Source organism: Mirounga leonina, unplaced genomic scaffold (genome assembly GCF_011800145.1).
Source record: "Mirounga leonina isolate KUSES-001 unplaced genomic scaffold, KU_Mleo_1.0 Mir_454, whole genome shotgun sequence".
Classification (NCBI taxonomy): Eukaryota; Metazoa; Chordata; class Mammalia; order Carnivora; family Phocidae; genus Mirounga; species Mirounga leonina.
In genome coordinates this window covers 13,509,801-13,528,659 of record NW_023270763.1, presented here as the reverse complement: position 1 = coordinate 13,528,659, position 18,859 = coordinate 13,509,801, and the positions used below count along the sequence as shown (strand labels likewise).

Below are 18,859 nucleotides of genomic sequence, written 5' to 3'. Positions count from 1 at the left end.
TCATAATGACCTCATGATGCCAAACCCAAGCTAGCTACCACTACTTCTGGGCATGTCATAAGAGAACCAGTTACTTGATGAATTAATTCCTAAATGACACAGAGAAGGATTTTTAGAAATTAATAAAATGTATTCTCTTGCAAACTCTTGGCTCTGACCATGTAAACAATTCATTATAATGTAAGGCAGAGATGAACAAGGGCTAAAAGCAGACCCATGCAAAGTACCATAAGAGCCCAGAAGACAGGACAAGTAATTCTGACAAGGTGGCAGGGAAGGTTTCAGGGATTAAAGGGATTCTGAATGGTTGTTGGAGAATGCATGAGGTTTTAACAGTGGGGGCGGGGGAGAAGGATGTTACTCATAATCTGAGAGTTAAAGGACCATAAAGTCATGTAGCTCTCAGTAATACACACATAAACTTTGGTCCCTAGAAAGAGGGTAGAACTAGAACCCCAGTCCCCTGTTAGTTCAGTGCTCTTTCTACAGCACCTAACAAGGCATGTATAACCATTAAACACCCCTCAGTAAACACTAATCACACAATTAGCCATTGCGTCTGAGGCTAGGATGGAAGGAGGCTCTTGTGGAACCTTGCTCCCTATTAACTGTCAGCACGCTCATGTGTTGGTGTCTGGATGTGGCCGCCTGTAATTATGGCAGTAGTTTATTACTCATGCATGGCAAGGCTGAGGCTCTGCAGTTAGCAATGACAGGGACATTATTAAAAGGGAAAACTTCTCTATCAGTGGCTAAGCCAATTGTCATCCTTGTGTCAGAATAGTCTCAAGACCTATGAGGAGCAATAACTAAGGCAGAAGAAGGTCTTTCAACCAAATGAGTCCTGCATTTTTTTCAAGGGCTGCAGGCATCAGGAAAGGAGGGAAGGAAGGAGGGAGGGAGACCCCCCTCCTGCTGAGGGGTAGCTCCTGTCGCCCCCCAGGCAAAGGCCATCCCATGGAGAGTTGGCTCTCCCAGATGTCCAGGTTCCATCTTCTGCTTCAGCGGCCATTGCGGAAGCAGGTTCTGCCCTGCAACACAGCACTCCAGCTGAATCCAGAAGGGGTAGCAGGACCCAGATGCTGGGTGGTGGCCTCAGGAGGCAGACCCTGGGGAGTCTCAGCTGGGCCAAAGCCTGCGTGTGGTGGGCTGCTACAGAGGCCGCTGGGGTAGAAGGGGCTTCTGTGTCACCTGAGAGCAGAGGGGCAGTGGGAGCCTCAACCCCTCATCCTCACCGTGGCCCCCCACGGAGTCCCCCAGCCCCCAGGCCACCGGGCACCCTCTTTGGCTGGGGAACAGAAAGGGAGACCTGTGGTAAGTACTGGACAAGCGGGGTGCCCAGCTAAGACTGCACAGGGTGCATGCATCCTAAGGGCGCCACCCCTTGCCATGGTGGGACTTTTCCTCGGGAATAAGCTGCCCCAGGATCAGGGAGACAACAGGTAAATGCAACAGAGGACACAGAGAGGAGGACCCTGGAGGAGCCAGCAGAATTCCCGATGGGAGCGGCTGTCCAGGCTGGATTGGGAAGGACAAAGCCCCAGGGAGCCAGAGAAGGCTGGGGGGCAAGGGGGCGTGGCTGGGAGGGCCGCAATGAGGTTGAGAGCAGCAGGGGAGGGCTTGGGAGAGCAGCAGGGGAGGGCTTGGGAGAGCAGCAGGGGAGGGCTCGGGAGAGCAAGCTCAAGTGGAGTGTGCAGGGCAGAGCTCGAGGGCGGACTCAGATTTTCCAGAGGGAGTCATTCCAGGTGCTGATTCTTAGCCCAGGCGGTGGCCAGGGATGAGGTTCCAAAGTGAGGTGCGCTGCGATCTTTGAAGCTGGAGGGCCGGATGCATCTTGTGGCAGAGGCACAGCTGGGCGGGGGACGCCAGCACCTATGTCCGCCACTGGCTGGATTTTAACCCACTCCCCCACCCGCGTGTGCCTACACTGAACCATGACCTGACATCAATTCCCTCATGTCACCGTGGTGCCCTGATCCCCCAGGGCGCCCCCCCCCCAAAATGTCTGCAGAACTGAGTCCAAACCTGGGACTCGAAGCAGTTCTCCACCTGCTCCTCCAGACCGGCCCCGCCTCACCAGCCAGCTCCCCGCACACATTTCTGCCCCGTCTCCGCTGCTCCCCATGCCGGCCACCCTGCGGATTCCCAGTCCTGGGCGCGGACCATCGTCTGCGACTCGCTTCCACATCAGTTCCCCGGGGGGTTCTGACCCCCTGTGTCCTGCAGTGCATATGTCAAAACTTCTGAGTCTCGGGTTCAAGTTCAACACTCGCTGGCTAAACACCTCCCGCCTGCCAGTCCAGGCCTCAGCCCTTCCACACTCACGCTACTAACCCTTCCGCGTCTGCACCTGTTAAAACCACCGACGCACCTTTCCAACGAGACCACAGATGTCTGCCCCCGGCCGTATCCCGGCCCTCAGCCCACGGCCGGCAGTGCTCAGAACACACGTGAGCTTCTGTCTCGGGATCTGACGTGTAGAGGCTCATTACTATTCCTCTGCCTCACAAGCATCACTCAAAGGCATCATCTTTGTAAGTCCAGTGGGAGAGGGAGAGGGAGAAAGGAGAAGGAAGAAGGAAACAGCATTCGGCCTCAGACAAACACAGGAAGAGAGAAGGATCTCCATTAATTCAGAGTCCAAGCAAGTTAGAAGGAAAAGGACCTCCTCTTACCCCTTTGGAGATTCACATCGCAGACAACAATGACCACGCTCCGCCACAAAGCATGGCTAGCTGCTCGTGCTCTCGTGCCAGAAATATCTGCTAAGCACCTGCTATGGGCCAGGTCAGCTCCCAGTGTCCGGGATGGGATAGAGGGCAGGCCGGCAGGGTCCCTTCCTTCCGGACACCTGCGCCTTCTCCCAGCTGCCACACGCTGGGCCCCGGGGCTTGGCCTGTCCTCTCTGAGTCCCATTTCATCCTGCCTTACAACAACCCCATTTCTCAGTCGAGAGGTGAAGTGCTTTGCCCAAGGTCGCAGAGCTAGTAAGTGCCAGAATCGGTCATCCAATCCAGTCTGCCTGACGCTTGAGTGAACAAACTTTTTTTTCCCCAATTGTATATTCTTAGAAGAGACTTGCAGGTTATCTGATCTCAGATTTTTTTCGTCTGCCATGCGCCTTACCGTGCCCATGCCCCTTCCTCCCGTTGCCTCCACACTGCGGAGTGTGGTCATTGTTGTCTGCGATGTGAATCTCCAAAGGGGTAAGAGGAGGTCCTTTTCCTTCTGGCTCTAATTACCGAGCCTTCTTCCTGTCCGCAAAGGACACTCCCGATTTGGCAACAGCAAAGGTCAGGGGGTTGGATTTCTTCCTCGAGAATGACATGGTGGCCTCTTCTCTGCCACCTCTGGGCTGGGCAGGTGACAGCTGACCCCGCCAGCAGGGTGCCTGTCCCACACGCTGCCTCTCTGCAGGAGGGGTGGCTGCAGAGGTGGAGATTTGGTGGTCCATTGGAGGGAAAGGAAGCGAGCCTCCCTCCAGCACCCAGACCCTGGCTCCGCTGATGCAGCCTGGACCCCTGCCTGACACAGAAACCTGCATGCAGCCCATGAAGGCTCGAACTGCCCTGGCCTCCTTCTGATGCGCATTGCAGCGACTGATTTTAATACAAACGTTTGCCCTCTCCTCCTCCCCCCTGCCCTCCTTCCCCTAGCCAGTGCTGGTCCCAGGCACACGGCCATATCCTGGCAGCAGAAAGCGAACAGCTCCAGGCCGGCCCCAGCATCCATGTAGACGTGCCTTCAAAATGCCATCCCTCTCTTCCTGACTCCACCTGGAGGCCTCCGAGAGCAAATCTCCACCTCTGTCCGGCCGTCCTTGGGTGGCAGGCTGGGTGGGCTGTGCGGGCGCTGCTGGGAACCTGTTGGTTTTCTGCAGCTCAGACCCCAGCTCCGTCTGTCTCTGCGGCTTGGAGGAAGGACTCGGATAGGTAATTTTGACTTCTCTCTGTTCCTACAAAGATTTTCAATTTCTTCAAGCCACCCTGCTTCCACTCAATACCCTTCTGAAATCTAAATTTGGAAGCTAACCTGAATCGATTGCATTTCCTCTGTTTTTTTTTTTTTTTTTAAGATTTTACTTATTTATTTGACAGAGAGAGACACAGTGAGAGAGGGATCACAAGCAGGGGGAGTGGGAGAAGGAGAAGCAAGCTTTCCGCTGAGCAGGGAGCCCCGATGTGGGGCTCAATCCCAGGACCCGGGGATCATGACCTGAACTGAAGGCAAGAGCCCAACGACTGAGCCACCCGGGCGCCCCAATTGCATTTCCTCTTACGACAGAGCTGCCCTGGGCTTCCTGGAGCAGCAGAGTGCGCCCTTCCGACGTGCGGCACAGGGGCTCGATCCCCCACTTCCATCCTCCAGGCATCATCCACAGAGATCCTGGGGCTGGCGTGGGGCAGGTCTAACAGGGAAACACCGTCTTCACCCTGACTTTCTCCCACCCTGCCTGGGGGAAGTACCGAGTCTTCAGAAAATCTTGGCACTTCCCTTCCCTGGTTATGTCATCCTGGCGAAGTCACACAGTGTCTCTGTTTCTCACCTTTCTCTCAGCTCTAAAATGAGAGAAATGAATAATTTCCTCAGAAGGTGACAGAAAGTCACAAGTCATGTGCAGAGTTCCATGAGAATTCTAACGAGAAATCCGTCTGTCCCTAGGTCCGTTGTTCCTAATGCCCACACTGAACCACCAAGCCGCCGTTTCACAAAATATTTTAACACAGCATTATTTTCTCTTGTGTAACTCTTTGAGAGTTTCCACATTTTCTACAATAAATATGAATGAATTTTTTCCTACCAAAAAAAGGAATATAAAACCATATTCATATTATTAAAAAATCGCACATTCAAAGAAAATATATACTGAAATGCATTATTCCCCATGTTGGACGACTGCTTCCCTTCCGAGTTCCTCCGAAGGATCTGGAGCCCTTCTGTCAGGAGAATGAAGGACCAGAGCCGCCTCAAGATACACAGGCAAGATGGTGGAGACAAGATGGCTTCCTCACACTCAGTCTCCCCAGCTCAGTCTTTCTAGCTCCCTCCCCCTCACCACATCCATGCAGCCCGACCCAGCCATGACAGTGTCGAGACTATTTCCTCTGTGTCTATCATTTACCTCCTAAAACCAGCTCCCATCCAATTAATCAACCACATTCTGTACAAGGTGCTGTGGATGATGCCTGAAGGATGGAAGTGGTATTAAAAAGTCCAAAATACTGGCTCAAGCCCTTAAAAAGCCTACCATCCAGCTCTGGACTCAAAGGCAAACCCACGGAGGCACAGGAATATAAGCCATGAGTGCAAAGAGTCGCTGACAAGAAAGCTTCAAGTACCTGGGAGCAGGAAGAGCTCAGACACGTGGCTGGCACAGCCCCACTCCCACCCCCAGGGCGAAGACCTTGAGCCAAACTTTAAAGTAGGGAGGAATACAGAAAGGGAGCAGGGACAGCAAACCCAGACAACTTCTCAAAGGCTGGGGCTGAACTGTGGAGGCTACAATCCGAAGGCAAATGCTGGGCATTCCTGCGAGCAGATGGGTCTGGCGGGAGGAGGCAGAAGGCACTGGGCAAGATGGCAACCTGGGAGATGCTGGTCGCAGCTGGTTATGGCCCGCCCTGGCCATCAGCCTCCAGGCTTGACCGTGATTCCTTAGGAAAGAGAAAGCCACTAGAAGCTGGGCCCTTGGGGAGTGGTGCTTCCCACGCCGACAGCAGGAGCCACGCATAATCAATGGAATGCCAGCGTGAGAGACCAGGCCCGGGGCACGGGGCAGAGCGTACTGCCCAACAGCCAGGGTCAGCAGTGGGGGCCTTGCCAAAAGAATGGGAAAGCAGGTGCCAGACAGAGTCTGGAGGGGAAAAAAACTAACTCATCTCCATGTGCTTTCCCTGCCATATCAGCATCTCCACTTTCTCTTTAAAGTATCCTTCACGGCCTATAGTAAGAAAAATGCGACAGTAACAACGACCTGTAACTGTTTTTCCAAAGGCAGGATTCGGGATGTGGGCACTGAGAATCTTAGCAGAGAGGCTGATTCTAAGGAAGCCTGGGGCCTTGCTCCTACGGTATGCCCAGTGCCAGGCTCTCACAGGCCCGCCATTAATTCCTGAGGAATAAAGAATGCCAAGGTCAAGGTTTCTTTATCCTTCAGAAGCAAGGGATAGAGAGAGGCTGCAGAGCAAGTGGACACTGGAATCCAGGCCCCAGGAGCCCTCGCCACCCTCGGCCACCCTCCCCCTGCAGCAGGCGGCCCCAGCGGGCCTACTGCATCAACAGGTGGGACGCACAATGCCCAAGGCAAGCACAGGCATGGCGCACTGGCAGGTGGGGTGGAGAGGAGTGTCCTCTCCATTTCCTGACTCCTCCCTGACCTCTTCCGCCGGGCTTGCCATCACTCCAAATTACACTCAGCAGCCAGGAAGATAGCACCCACCTAGTCGCAGCTAGAATTCCTGGCTTGCCCGGGAAAAGCTCTCAAGCCAGTCTTCCTACCAGCTCCACCTCAGAGGCAGCAAGTCAAGAAAGCTCCATCTTCCCACCCCACAGTGCCCAACCCAACCCTCCCCCAGTGCCAGACACATCCCTCATCCCCCAGGGAATTGCTTACATCACAGGAGAGCACACATGCAAAGAAACCCAACACCTCTCCCCTTCCCCCATGTGAAGCAGGCTTTTGGCTTCTCAGAAGTCCCCACCCTACCCCAACCAGCTGGCACTGAAAGGCGAATGGATTTTCCTCTTTGCTTGCTCAGTGTAGGCAGTGGGCCACGGTGCAGGCCACAGCTAGGCCAGGCACAAAGTCTCAGGTCCCCACCCCAGATCTACTGCATCAGAGACTCTGGGGCTGAGGTCCAGAAGCCTGTGACTTAACAGGCCCTCCATCTGACTCTGACACATGCCAAAGATTGAGGCAGACTGGTGCCGCAGCTAAGAACCTCAATTCCGGAACAGACCATCCAAGTTCAATTCCCAGCTCCACTCCTCAGCGGGCAGTATCAGCACCTATCTCCTGGGGTTGCTATAAAGACTAAATGAGTCCCTGCATGTCTGCGCACTTAGTAAATACCATTCACATTTTATTGCTCCTCTTTGGAGCATGTGGGACTGTGGCACGACTTGTGTCCCTACGTGCAGCCTTACAGTGAGACCCAGGCTATCTTGCACTCTCTCTTTTGGGTCCTATGGCTGGGTCTTTGGCAGGTATCTGGGTAGAATCAAAGGCCCACCCCATAAGCTTCTAACTTGGCTGGAAACAAACTGGGGATTGCAACTGCCCAGGGCAGATACAAGTTCAAAGCATCCCCTGGACACTTGTGACATGACATCAAGAAGACCAAGGCGATATTTCAGAGGGTGCTCGGAGATCTGACCACATCCCACCTAGTAGGACCCAGCAGGGATCACTGGGGAGCAAAAATTATACCAATTATTATTATTGTTATCATTATCTTTACGCTTATTTGTAGTTCTGGAATTATCATGAGAACACCAGTTAGAAGCTCAGGAAGGGAGGTGGCAGCCTTGGATCTGCCTTGGATGCCAGCCCTATGGACTCCCACTAGCTGCTTGTACTCAAGTAGGTGATTCGCACTCTGACCTTGGGGACAGCAAGTGTCCAATGACCCATCAGTCCCTGGGCCAGATGTGACCAGGGCACATCAAAAGTCCCCCCTTCTCCAGAAGCACTGAGGAGAACGTTTTACTTGGGACAGATTCTGACAACTGCCATTAATTGGATGGCACGCCTGGCTTTGCTGCACTCTGAAACGCTGCTTCCCCAACCCACCAGGAACTGTAACAATCGCCCTCAGGCAGCTCTCCGGCGAGAAACCGGGTGTGTTTTTAATAGCAGCCTCCACGGAGGCAGCAGGAAGGGAGGAGTCCTCATTATTAGCTGTGCAGCCCGCCTCCCGGAGAGATGACATAGTCATCCAACTTACTACCGAAGCGCATGAGCTCCAGACCTGAGGCCTTGACTTTGCAGACAGTTAAGCCCGCCAGTGTCCCTCCCCGTCTGACCCCACCAAACGCTAAGCTGCACGAACTATTTCCTCCAAGTCGGCCGGCCTGAGCCTCCAGTCCCATTTGGCCGCGCGACTAGTTTCTGCACTCGGGCTCGAGTCGCCAGGTGGGAACGGGGAGCCAGCTGGGCTGACATGTTTCCACAATAAAAGCAAACTTACAGCTGGGGCACAGAAGAAGCAGGTAATTCTTTCCAGCAGCCCCGGCCTCCTGGCCAAGACAGGGCAGAAAGGGTAAGCGGGAGCCTGCGGGAGCCAGGAAGTACCGGCTCCCCCCACCCCTCCCCGGCACCGCGCGCAGGGCCCCAGGGGTTTCCCGGGGCCCGGCCCGCCCGCTCAGAGCCCCGTGGGCGCCGGCGCGTGTCCTTACCATTCAGTTGCCGATAGACGATGTCCTCGAGCAGCGAGAGGCGCTTCAGGACCGCATCCTGGATGGGGCTGGCGCTGTGCGCGCTAAGGTTGGCCGCCTCGGCGCGCGGCCGAATCTCGTGGAAGGCGTCCCCGCTGCGCACCGAGATGGGCCGGCACTTGGCCAGGAAGAGCACGAAGCCGGCCACCGCGATCAAGTTCAACACCAGCAGCACTTTGACTCTTCTCAGTGAAGCCATCAAACACGCCCGGCCGGCCCTCGCCCCGGACCCGCGCCCCCTCGGGCTCCGGCGAGGCGCGGGGCAGCCGGGGGCCGTGCGAGCCTCACACTCCGAACGGCCGGCGGGGAGCCCAGAGGCTCCCGGCCCCGCAGCGCGGATGCGCCGGCAGCGGGGACGGCTGGGAGGACGGCGCGGTCAGGGGGGAGAGCGAAATCGCTCACATGGAAGCTCTCGGTGTGCAGAAGTGCTCCCAGAGACGCCTGCTCAGTTCACGGCGCGCGGCCCTTTCCAGGCGCCTCCGCTTCTCGGCGAAGGGCCGGGGGCCGTGGTCTCTCCGCGGCACCAGCAAGTGGCTCGCCGCTGGACCTCGGGGTCGCCGGGAGCGGGGCTGCCCCGGCGCCGCGGCGGGAGCGGCGCGCAGGTGCCGGGCTCAGGGTTTGCCGCCCGCCCGCGGGAGAGCGCGCCGCGCCTCGGGCCGCACGGCCACCACCCTCGTCCGCAGGCGGCCGTCGCGGCGCGCGGCCCGCGGTCTTCAGCCCAGGACCCGCTCCCCGGGGCGGGCGCCTTTGTTCCGCTCACCGACCCGCTCCATCACGCCCGGCAGAGGGAAAGCCCGCGCCCGGCGCCCGCATCCTCGCGGCTCCGCAGTCACGCTCAAGTCTCAATTACTCTCAAAGTGGGGGCAGCACTGGGGGGCGGGCCGAGGGGCAGAGCGCGCCGTCCTCTCCGCCCCTCGCGCCGGGGACACCCCACCCCGCCACCAAACTCACCGGCGCGCACAGCGCCGCGGGCGCCCGGCCACGTTCCAAGCCCCAGCCCCACGCAGTGAGCCTTCGGGGCCTGCCGGTCACAATGGCCTCGCTCCGAGCTGGCGCGTCGCGAGGCTGGCCGGAAGGAGGAGTCGGACCTCAAAAGTCACAGCAGTTCTCTACCCCCTCCTAAAGCGTCGCGGGGAGCGCGGCGGCGCCCCCTCGCTCGCCAGAACGGGCAGCGCCGCTCGTCCCGCGCGCCACGGAGCCGAACGCCGAGTCTCCTAATTGGCGGACGCCGCGATACTGCCGCTGCGGCACCGAGAGCCCACACGGCCCTGGCCCCGGCTTGGAGAGCCCCGGAGGGGACGCGCAGGTGGCGGCGGAGGGCGGGGCGCGGCCCGAGGGGACCGGCTGCGGCGCCAGCTCCTCCGCCGCCGCCCCTGGCCACCACTCTCCCCGCGAGCCTGGCGGCCGCCGCCCCCCGCCAGCTCCCAGGCGCACAGCTCCCCGGCTCGCCGGCTCGTGCGCGCGCACCCGGAAAGGGTGGGGGCGCCTGGAGAGTAGGGACCGCGCGGGATGGGGGCAGTCAAGTCATGTTGGCTGCTGCCGGCGCCGGAGGGACCCTCTGGTTCTCAGCACTCCCCGAGCTGGCGGGTTCGTTCCGTCCTGGGAGGCGATGAAGACATCCCTTTCTGTGTGCTCGCAGCTCGGCTTTGCGTGGCCGGGAATGGCTAGAGGGAAAATCTGGCCTGGAGACCCGGATTCTGTTACTTTGGGAGCCAGGCCGCGCGTTAGTGGGCTGGGGGGGGGGGGGGGGGGTCTCTTCGTGTGAAAATTCTAACCGTCCAAGTCACAGTGTTTGTGCCCACCCACATTTTGTCATAAGAAGCATATTCTGGCTACTGGATTTCCGCGACCTCTTTCTCTTTCCAAAGGCAGGCGCTTGAAGGGCTGGAATTCAAAGACCCTTCTTGATCCACTTAATTCCTTGGGCCTAAAAAAGAACCCAGACTGCCAACTAATAAAGATCGGGCCCATAAAGGCCAATGAATCTGGTGGTTTCCACCTCACCGTTTCGATCTCACTGAAGTTTTTCTTTTTACTCTTGGGTTTTGGGGGTTTGGGCTTTTCTTGCTTATTTATTATTTTAACTCGATTTTTTAACAGAAAAGTGCATAAAAAATATAACAATTTTTAAATTTTTTATTCCCTTGGAACTCGGTGCCTGGGTTCAATCGGATCTTCCTGGGTTTTTTTTTTTTTCCTTATATCGCCTACAAAAAGTGAATACAAAAAGAGTTAAATGAAAAAGCCACATATAAAAAGCCCCAAGGGACCATTTCTAGCCACACGTGTTGGGCAAGAAAGGAGCCAAGGGCCTAGAAACCTGAGTTATTGGGTAGCTGTGACATGACAGGCACCAGGGCCGTCAAGGTCCCCACAATATCTCACCGAGGACCCAGATGGAAGCTAGCACAATCAGTGGAAACTTATGCAAAAATCATTTTCCAACATTTACTCAGCGGCAAGACTGAAGCCAGGGAGGCTGAGACACAGGGCTAGGGCCCCCCAGTAATGAGTGGCTGTAAACGCAGGTGGGTCTGACTCCCAAACATGTGCCTATGTGGGAGTAGGAGACAGGAAGCAAAGTAGAGGGAACACCCTCTGAGCAACAGAGATGTTTCCACGTAAGATGCAACTTCAGAGAGATTTCTTTTTTCCCTCCGAAGCAGCAGAGGTCCCTGACCCCAATTAACTGATGATCTTATCATGCTTCTTTTTTTTTTTTTTTTAAGATTTTATTCATTTATTTGAGAGAGAATTAGATAGAGCATGAGAGGGGGGAGGGTCAGAAGGAGAAGCAGGCTCCCTGCTGAGCAGGGAGCCTGATGCGGGACTCGATCCCGGGACTCCAGGATCATGACCTGAGCCGAAGGCAGTCGCTTAACCAACTGAGCCACCCAGGCGCCCCCTTATCATGCTTCTTATAGGCTTTTCTCCTCCCCTTCCACAAGCATCCTGGAAAACTTCTACATTCCTAAATGACATCTGACACGCTGAAGTCCATGAGTGACCCACTGTCAGGCTCACATCCTGAGCCCTATCATCACAGAGAAGTGATCCACTCCCACAATCCTGCACGAAAATTTCCCACTCACATTTCCAAACAAACGTATTCTCCAGCCACCAGCAACCCCTGTCTCCCTCCCAAGTATCCAAGCCCTTCCATCCCCTCTTTTTTTTAAATAGACTTATTCTTTTATTTTTTAAAAATGAACACATATACACATTCATATACTCCCCCTCTTCATTCTTTATACATTTTTTCTATTTTCATAAAACAAGACATCCAGGAGAACACTCCCTGACTCTATGTAGAGGGTCCCCATTTCATTTTACCATGCACTGCAGCTTTAATCATTATCAAGTACCCTTTTATCTCATAATGCTTTCTGATCTGAATTCTACCTTTATGAAATGCCAAGACTGACACTCCTACTTTCTTTTCTATTTGATTGATTGATTGATTGATTATTTATTATGTTAATCACCATACATTACATCCCCTTCCATCCCCTCTTGAGTTCCATTCCTATCCTTCCTGGTTACTCTTGAGTTCTGATTACTTGTTTATTTCAAACACTTTCCCAGTAGTGGCCACAGTTCCCACACTGTGCATATGCTCCCACTCTCCCCAGCCCAGCCATCTCTACCTCTGAATTAATCTCACCATCTTCTTTCTTGCACCCACGCCTCCAAGCAAGAGAGTGCGCCATCACCCAAAGCTTGGAGATGTTACCAGTTGGTGGTATCTAACTTGAACTGGATCCTTAATTCTTAATTCCATGATCCTAACCAGCTCCGCCCCCCGAGAGGTGCCCAGGGTAGACTTCAGAAGTCCATAAACACCCCTCAATCCAATACAAAATGTATATGTGTGTGTCACATGGGCATTTTTCTGAGGGGGAAGACCCCCAACCTCCATCAGATTCTCAATGGTGGTCAGAGACACCAAAAATTTAAAAACCTGCCTGGAATATGTTGGATATGCAAAAACATAATCAAGTCAATATTTATTGTATGCCAATAAAAATCAGTGGCTCAAGGCACACCAGGTTGGTAGAACTCTCTAGTTGTTTGCATATGTTGATGGAAGAAAGAAGACTCTGGACAAAGGCCAGCAGCTTGTACGGATGAAGGTTGAACTAATATGAAGGAACTGAATTGAACAGGTTCTGCCTGCTGAGGAAATCATCAGGCCTGGAAGGAACACACTTAGCCATTTAAACCACATACACAGAGACAGAAGGACCCACTTACAGTCCTGGAACCAGAGGCGCCCAGAGGGGTGGGTGAGCTCCCTCAATCAATGACTGCCATCCGTCTACACACCACTTGCCCCAATCCAGCTTGTAAAACCAACAAAACAACACCTCCGAGCCTCTGCGACCTGCTCACCAGGAGATCCTGGCTCTAGTCCACCTGTTACCAAGAAGCAAATCAGTTCTTGACTTTTGGAGGGCTCGAAAAATCTTTCCCAATCATAAAACTCAGTTAAACTACAGATACTTTTAAAAAGAGGTTTATCGGCGGGGCGCCTGGGTGGCTCAGTCGTTAAGCGTCTGCCTTCGGCTCAGGTCATGATCCTGGGGTCCTGGGATCGAGCCCCGCATCAGGCTCCCTGCTCCGCGGGAAGCCTGCTTCTCCCTCTCCCACTCCCCCTGCTTGTGTTCCCTCTCTCTGTCAAATAAATAAATAAATAAATCTTTAAAAAAAAAAAAAAGGTTTATCGGCATGTTTGTTGGTTTGTTTAGCCAACTGAAAGGAGGGTGATAGATGTATTTCTGTCCACCGTTCACGAAGGATTTCAATTCCACATACGTTTTTCACTCATCCACCGAGGCTCACATGATGCGCAACGCTGACTTCGTTGTGTCACCTTTCCTTGCCTGTTAAAAATCTCTCACATCTCACCCTGGTCTGTCACAGAAGCTAGAAAGAGTTAGAGGTTCATCAGGAAGAACAGGGGCTCATCTCTCTACAGAGGTTTTGCCAAGCTACTTACTTTTGCTGGAAGCAAGGGGTGGAGCCATCATTTTTCCCATAAAACCCTGAGCAACAGAAACTGGGGGTTTTATTTGATTTCTTAATAAGATAGAATTGACATATATCATTATATTAGTTTCAGGTGTGCAACATAATGATTTGCTATTTGTGTATGTTGTGAAACAATCAGCACAGTCTGTCACCTGTCACCATACAGAGTGACAGGTACTTTTTCATGTGATGAGAACTTTTACGATCTTCTCTCTCGGCAACTTTCGAATATACAATACAGTATTAACTACAGTCAACAGTCAACATGATGTACATTTACATCCCCGATGATTTATTTACTTTATAACTGGCAGTGGGTACCTTTGGACCCCCTTCACCCATTTTGCCAATGTATCGCCTATCCCCCTGCCCCTGGCAACCACCAACCAGTCAGGAGTATGTGGGCTTCCAACATGGGCACACGAGGCAACCACTGGGGTACAGGAAGAAAGTATTCAACTGCTATCCAAAATCAGAAAGAAATCAAAAGCTACTGATATTTAATATATGCAGAGAGTCACACATGTACATAATTTCTAAAGAACCGCACATATAATGGGCATACACGTCTCACATCTTTTCCTGGTAGGGGCCACCATTAAAAAGCAATGGTTGTCTATTGGCCAACTTGCATGGAAACCCTGGGGTTACATTTTCACTAAAATGCTTCCTTTCTATTAGAAGTTGGATTCCTCCTAAAACTCAAAGACCATTTTAAGGCCCAGCTTAGCCTCCCAGCCCTCTGAGAAGCTCTATCAGAGAACTCCGGACGCCTTTCTATTGACAAATTATCCACAGATTTATCTACCAATCTACAAAGTACCTGCCTATTCACTGATTTCTTCAGTAATTGAACATTTCTCAAGTACTTATCATGGACTGTTGTGTGCCGGGAATTGTGGGGTTTATTGTCTAGGAGGAGAGGTAAGTCACAAATAAATTATAACACCAAAATTATTGAGTTGCACTTAGGAGAAATAACCCCGCCTAACCATGGGGATCCGGTGTCCCGGGCCTGTTTGTTCACAGAGTCACAGGGCTTCAGAAGGCGAAGGGCAACTAGCTACTCTGGGGACTCCCCTTCCCTCCTCCCTGCCCCTAGGCTCCTTCTTATTTTTGCTCAGGGACCCCAAACCCCTCCCAAAGACAGCTCCATCGAAAATGCCAAGGTCTGGAAATGCTCTTCTCAAATGTACATGGACCTCACTCTGGTGCTTTGTATGCCCAAGCTTCTATTTTATTTATATCTGCAACTTTTTTTTTACTATGGCTGACACACAATGTTACATTTGTGTCAGGAGCACAGCATGGTGATTGGATAAGTTTCCACATTATTATGTTCACCACAAGCGTAACTATGGTCTGTCTCCATACCATGCTTTTATAATACCATTGACTATATTCCTTAGGCCATTTTATGCCTTTTATTCCCATGACTTACCCATTCCATAACTGGAAGTCTGTATCTCCCACTCCCCTTGACCCATTTTGCCCACCCCTTCTGGCAACCATTGGTTTGTTCTCGGTATTTATAGGTCTGATTCTGCTTTTTGTTTGTTTATTCATTAGGGGTTTCTTTTTGATTCCACAGATGAGTGAAATCATATGATATTTGTCTTTCTCAGTCTGACTCATTTCATTGAGTCATAGGTCCATCCGAGTTGTTGCAAATGGCAAGCTCCCATCCTTTACACAGCTGCATAGTATTCCACCATGTACCACGTCTTCTTTATCCATGCATCTGTAAATTTGGACACAGGTTGCTTCTGTATCTTGGCTGTTATAAATAATGCTGCAATACACATAGAAGTGCATATAGTTTTTCAAATTAGTGTTTTCATTTTCTTTGGTTAAATATCCAGTAGTGGAATTATTGGATCATAGGGTATTTCTATTTTTTTGAGGAACCACCATACTGTATATGCAACTTTTCCCAATTTAATGAATACTTATAACAACCAAAAGATTGTCTGTCATTGGTTCTAAGTGAAAAGAAGAGAGAAAGTGTGAATAAGGAACTCAAAAGCAACTTTTCACTGTCTGTCCATCGCCTGTTGTTACTGTGAATAAAAAGCCCTTCTTGGACCCTTCTTGCTTTGGCTTTGGGGTGAGCATGAGTGTGTGGAGGAGAGGCCGAGAGACTAGGCTTTCCCCACCAGGGGCCCCACAGATGTTGTGTGATGTGGTTGCTGCTCGGCGGGGCTCTGGCCTGAGTGGACGAGGCAGCTCGGAAAGGAAGTAGATGGCCAGGGGCTCAAACCATCCGTGAGAGGGACAGCAATGAAGTCCCTCCACCCCGCAGTGCCCCGACCCACTCCCTGATCCCGCTCAAACCTACACCAGCTCTAGTCCTACCTGCTTAGTCCTGCTCCAGTTAACAAGAGCAGCTGTGGGTGCCCAGGGTCAGAAGCAGGTGAGCTAAAGGTATTTGTTAAGCCACTAATCCCCATGCTCTTTTTCAAGGACTAGAATTCTGTTTCTGGGTGTTTTCTACACATTTTCCTTTGTTCACAACTTGATACCTGCAAACCTATGCACCGGAGTCATAGGAAATGTGTCTTCATATACCCCACGATGCCTTTCTCATTACATATTTACTGACCAATACAGCCCAGCAGATTTTCTATCATGAGTGGTAGGCTGGCCTCAAGATTAGCTCTGCTGGATCGTTTCCTGCAGCCTCAGGAGGTGGCCTTTGAAACTACAGCTTCCTGGGCTAGCTTGCTGAATGCAACAGCTCATTTGGAGAAAATTCCCAGAAAAGCAATCACGTGCAACAGCCCCAAATACTCTGCAAGAATTCCAAGAAAGAACAAGGCTACCGGAATTCTCACGGTGCAGGTGGAATTTCCGGGATGCATTGAAGTTGGTGGGATTTTGTCTTGGCTAGCTTTACCTTGCTTCATGGCCAAGGACATGTAAACTGATTGTCCCCCAAGTTCGCCAGGCTCCTGGGTCACCTTTTCCTTTACGATCCTCCATCATAGTTGCTGCAAGAAGGCTAATGTCCTCCCCCCAGTACTTCTAAGGGTAAGATTCTCTGGGGTTGCTCACCTTTGCCTGGCTGTCCTTGTCACCTCGTGCTCAAAACCCTTGGATTTCCAGTCAATATTTTTCCATGTCTCCATGCTCCTGCTTCACTATTTCTTCCAAACCAAGGGATACAGGGACCTGTATCCACAAACTTAAAGGCTTAAAACAACACAAGTTGGTCTTCCAGTTCTGTAGATCAGAAGTCCAACACAGATCTCACTGAGCTTAGATCAAGGTGTCTGACAGGCTGCATTGCTTTCTGGGGCCTCTGGGGAAGAATACATTTCCTCGCATTTTTCAGGCTTCTGGAGGCTGCCTGCACCCCTTGTCTCATGGTCCCCCTTCCTCCATCTTCAAGCCAATTGGTTCAGTCTGAATTCTTACCACCATCTCTGGCTCTCTGACGGCAGCCAGAAAAGATTCTCTATCTACAATGACTCATAGGATTAGATTGGACCCACCTGGAAAATCCAGGCTAATTTCCCATTTCAGGGTCTTCAATCTTAACCATGTCTGCAAAGTCCCTTTGCAACGAACATCAATATATTCATGGGTTCAGGGGATTAGGGTGATAACATCTTTGTGGGTTTTGAGGGGGGTGAATTATTCTGCCCATCACAGTCCCATCCGTCATGCCCCAGGCACCTCCAACTCAAGGGCAATTGTATATAACAGAGTATATAACACAGAAGTTTACTTTTCCCAAAAGTAAAGCTCAGTGTTAAGTGGCAGGGGGCCTAAAACTCATTGGCCCTTCTCTTAACCCCTATCTTGCTCCTTGGCCTCGGCCCTAAGAGGAATCCCGCCACCAACCCCAAGAGCAGTATTTCCCAAACTTCAATCATTTGCATTCAGAGTCGGCTAGCTGTCCATCCAAACCGGGGGCCCAGCTACACGGCTCTTTCCAGTCTCATGGGAGTAAGTTTTAGCCAACAGATTGTGAGCTGCAGTGGGGTGGCCCCTTGTGGGCCAGAGACTTGAAGATAGCTGCCAGCCTTCCTTCCCCTTTCCTGGGTGCGAGACCCCAAAGGTGGTAACAGGCCCGTTAGTACCATGAAGGTGATGAGGGAACTCACAAGGCAGGTAGAGCCTCCAGACGAAAGGACCCTGGGGCTCTGAAACACCACATGGTGCAAAACCACCTGCTTGCTGGAAATGTCTGTCCTCCACTGTGAAGAAAATAATAAATTTCTTGTACTTTAAGACGCTGAATTGGGGGGTTGTGTTCATTACAGTCACCCTAACCTTCCGTACTGTGGATAGATTCGCCAATGTTTTCATGTTTAAGTACCAACCGTATCATTATGTAGAGAACTTCTTTATTTAAACAAACCCACTTCTCTTTTCAAGTAGCTACATTTGAAACAGTAAGATCCACGAAATAATAAGGGGAATTTTACCAGATGCTTACTATGTGTCATGCTTTCAACACATGTGTTTTGACTTATTTAATGTGCCACTTATGTAACTTATTGATCTTTCACATGCACTAACTGGGTTTGAATCCTCATAAGAACTCTATGCGGAAGGTGCTATTGTTATCGTGCCCATTTAACAAACAAGGAAACCAGACTTCGTGCCCATTTAACAAACAAGGAAACCGAGGCACAGAGTTCCAACAGCTGATAAGTAGAAGAGCCAGGATTTGAACCCAAGCAGTCTAACTTGAGAGTTCATGCTTTGAACCATTACAAGCTGCCGCCTTTTTTCATAGCCCTGTTTTGTAAGCTGTATGTGCCCGTGATGCCCTTTAAGTGATTTAACTTTTTCACAAAATACGCCCATCCATAGACCACCTCATTTTTCTCAGGTTTCATCAGGTGATAAAAGCACCTGAAATCTACACTTTTAGCAAATTTCCCATATTCTATATTGGCACTCCACTTTAGCAAACCCTGCCCCAGGGCTAAGCCTTAACTACTTTTCATCTTTACTACACACCCGTCTGGGTAGATCTCAAAACCCCACAACTGGGAGGGGAGAGGCGTGTCAGAGAAGTCAGGGACAGAGCAGAAGCCTCCTTTCTCTCACTGCAGTCGGCCCCAGAGCATGTGCTATTAACCTGCATTTTCAGAATGTCACTGCAAAATTTGCGAATGACATTTTTTCTTATTGATCTTTTTGCCTAGGAGGACAAGGAGGTGGAGGTCCCTCAAAGAGGAAAAGGAAAAAGGCAAGGCAGAACAAAGAATGAAAATCAAGAATGATGTAACCCGATCCCGGCATCTTGTGGATTTGGGGAAAATGTATGTGTACAATTGCATCATGGCAATCAATAAGCCCATCCACGCACATTAATAAATGAGATGAATGAATAAATTATACCAATGTGCTATTTTCTTCCTACCCAGAAGATGGC

At 51.6% G+C, this 18,859-nt stretch overlaps 1 protein-coding gene across 1 annotated transcript in view; it reads right to left on the bottom strand.

Annotated features, from left to right (window-relative positions):
• GALNT17 (polypeptide N-acetylgalactosaminyltransferase 17) overlaps nucleotides 1-10,039 on the bottom strand; it is a 446,468-nt gene extending 436,429 nt beyond the window's left edge. Inside the window, exon 1 of the mRNA XM_034988714.1 lies at nucleotides 8,398-10,039. Coding sequence (XP_034844605.1) covers nucleotides 8,398-8,635 — 238 coding nt within the window. The 5' untranslated portion in view covers nucleotides 8,636-10,039. The remainder of the gene's footprint in view (nucleotides 1-8,397) is intronic.
• Nucleotides 10,040-18,859: the final 8,820 nt, after the last annotated feature.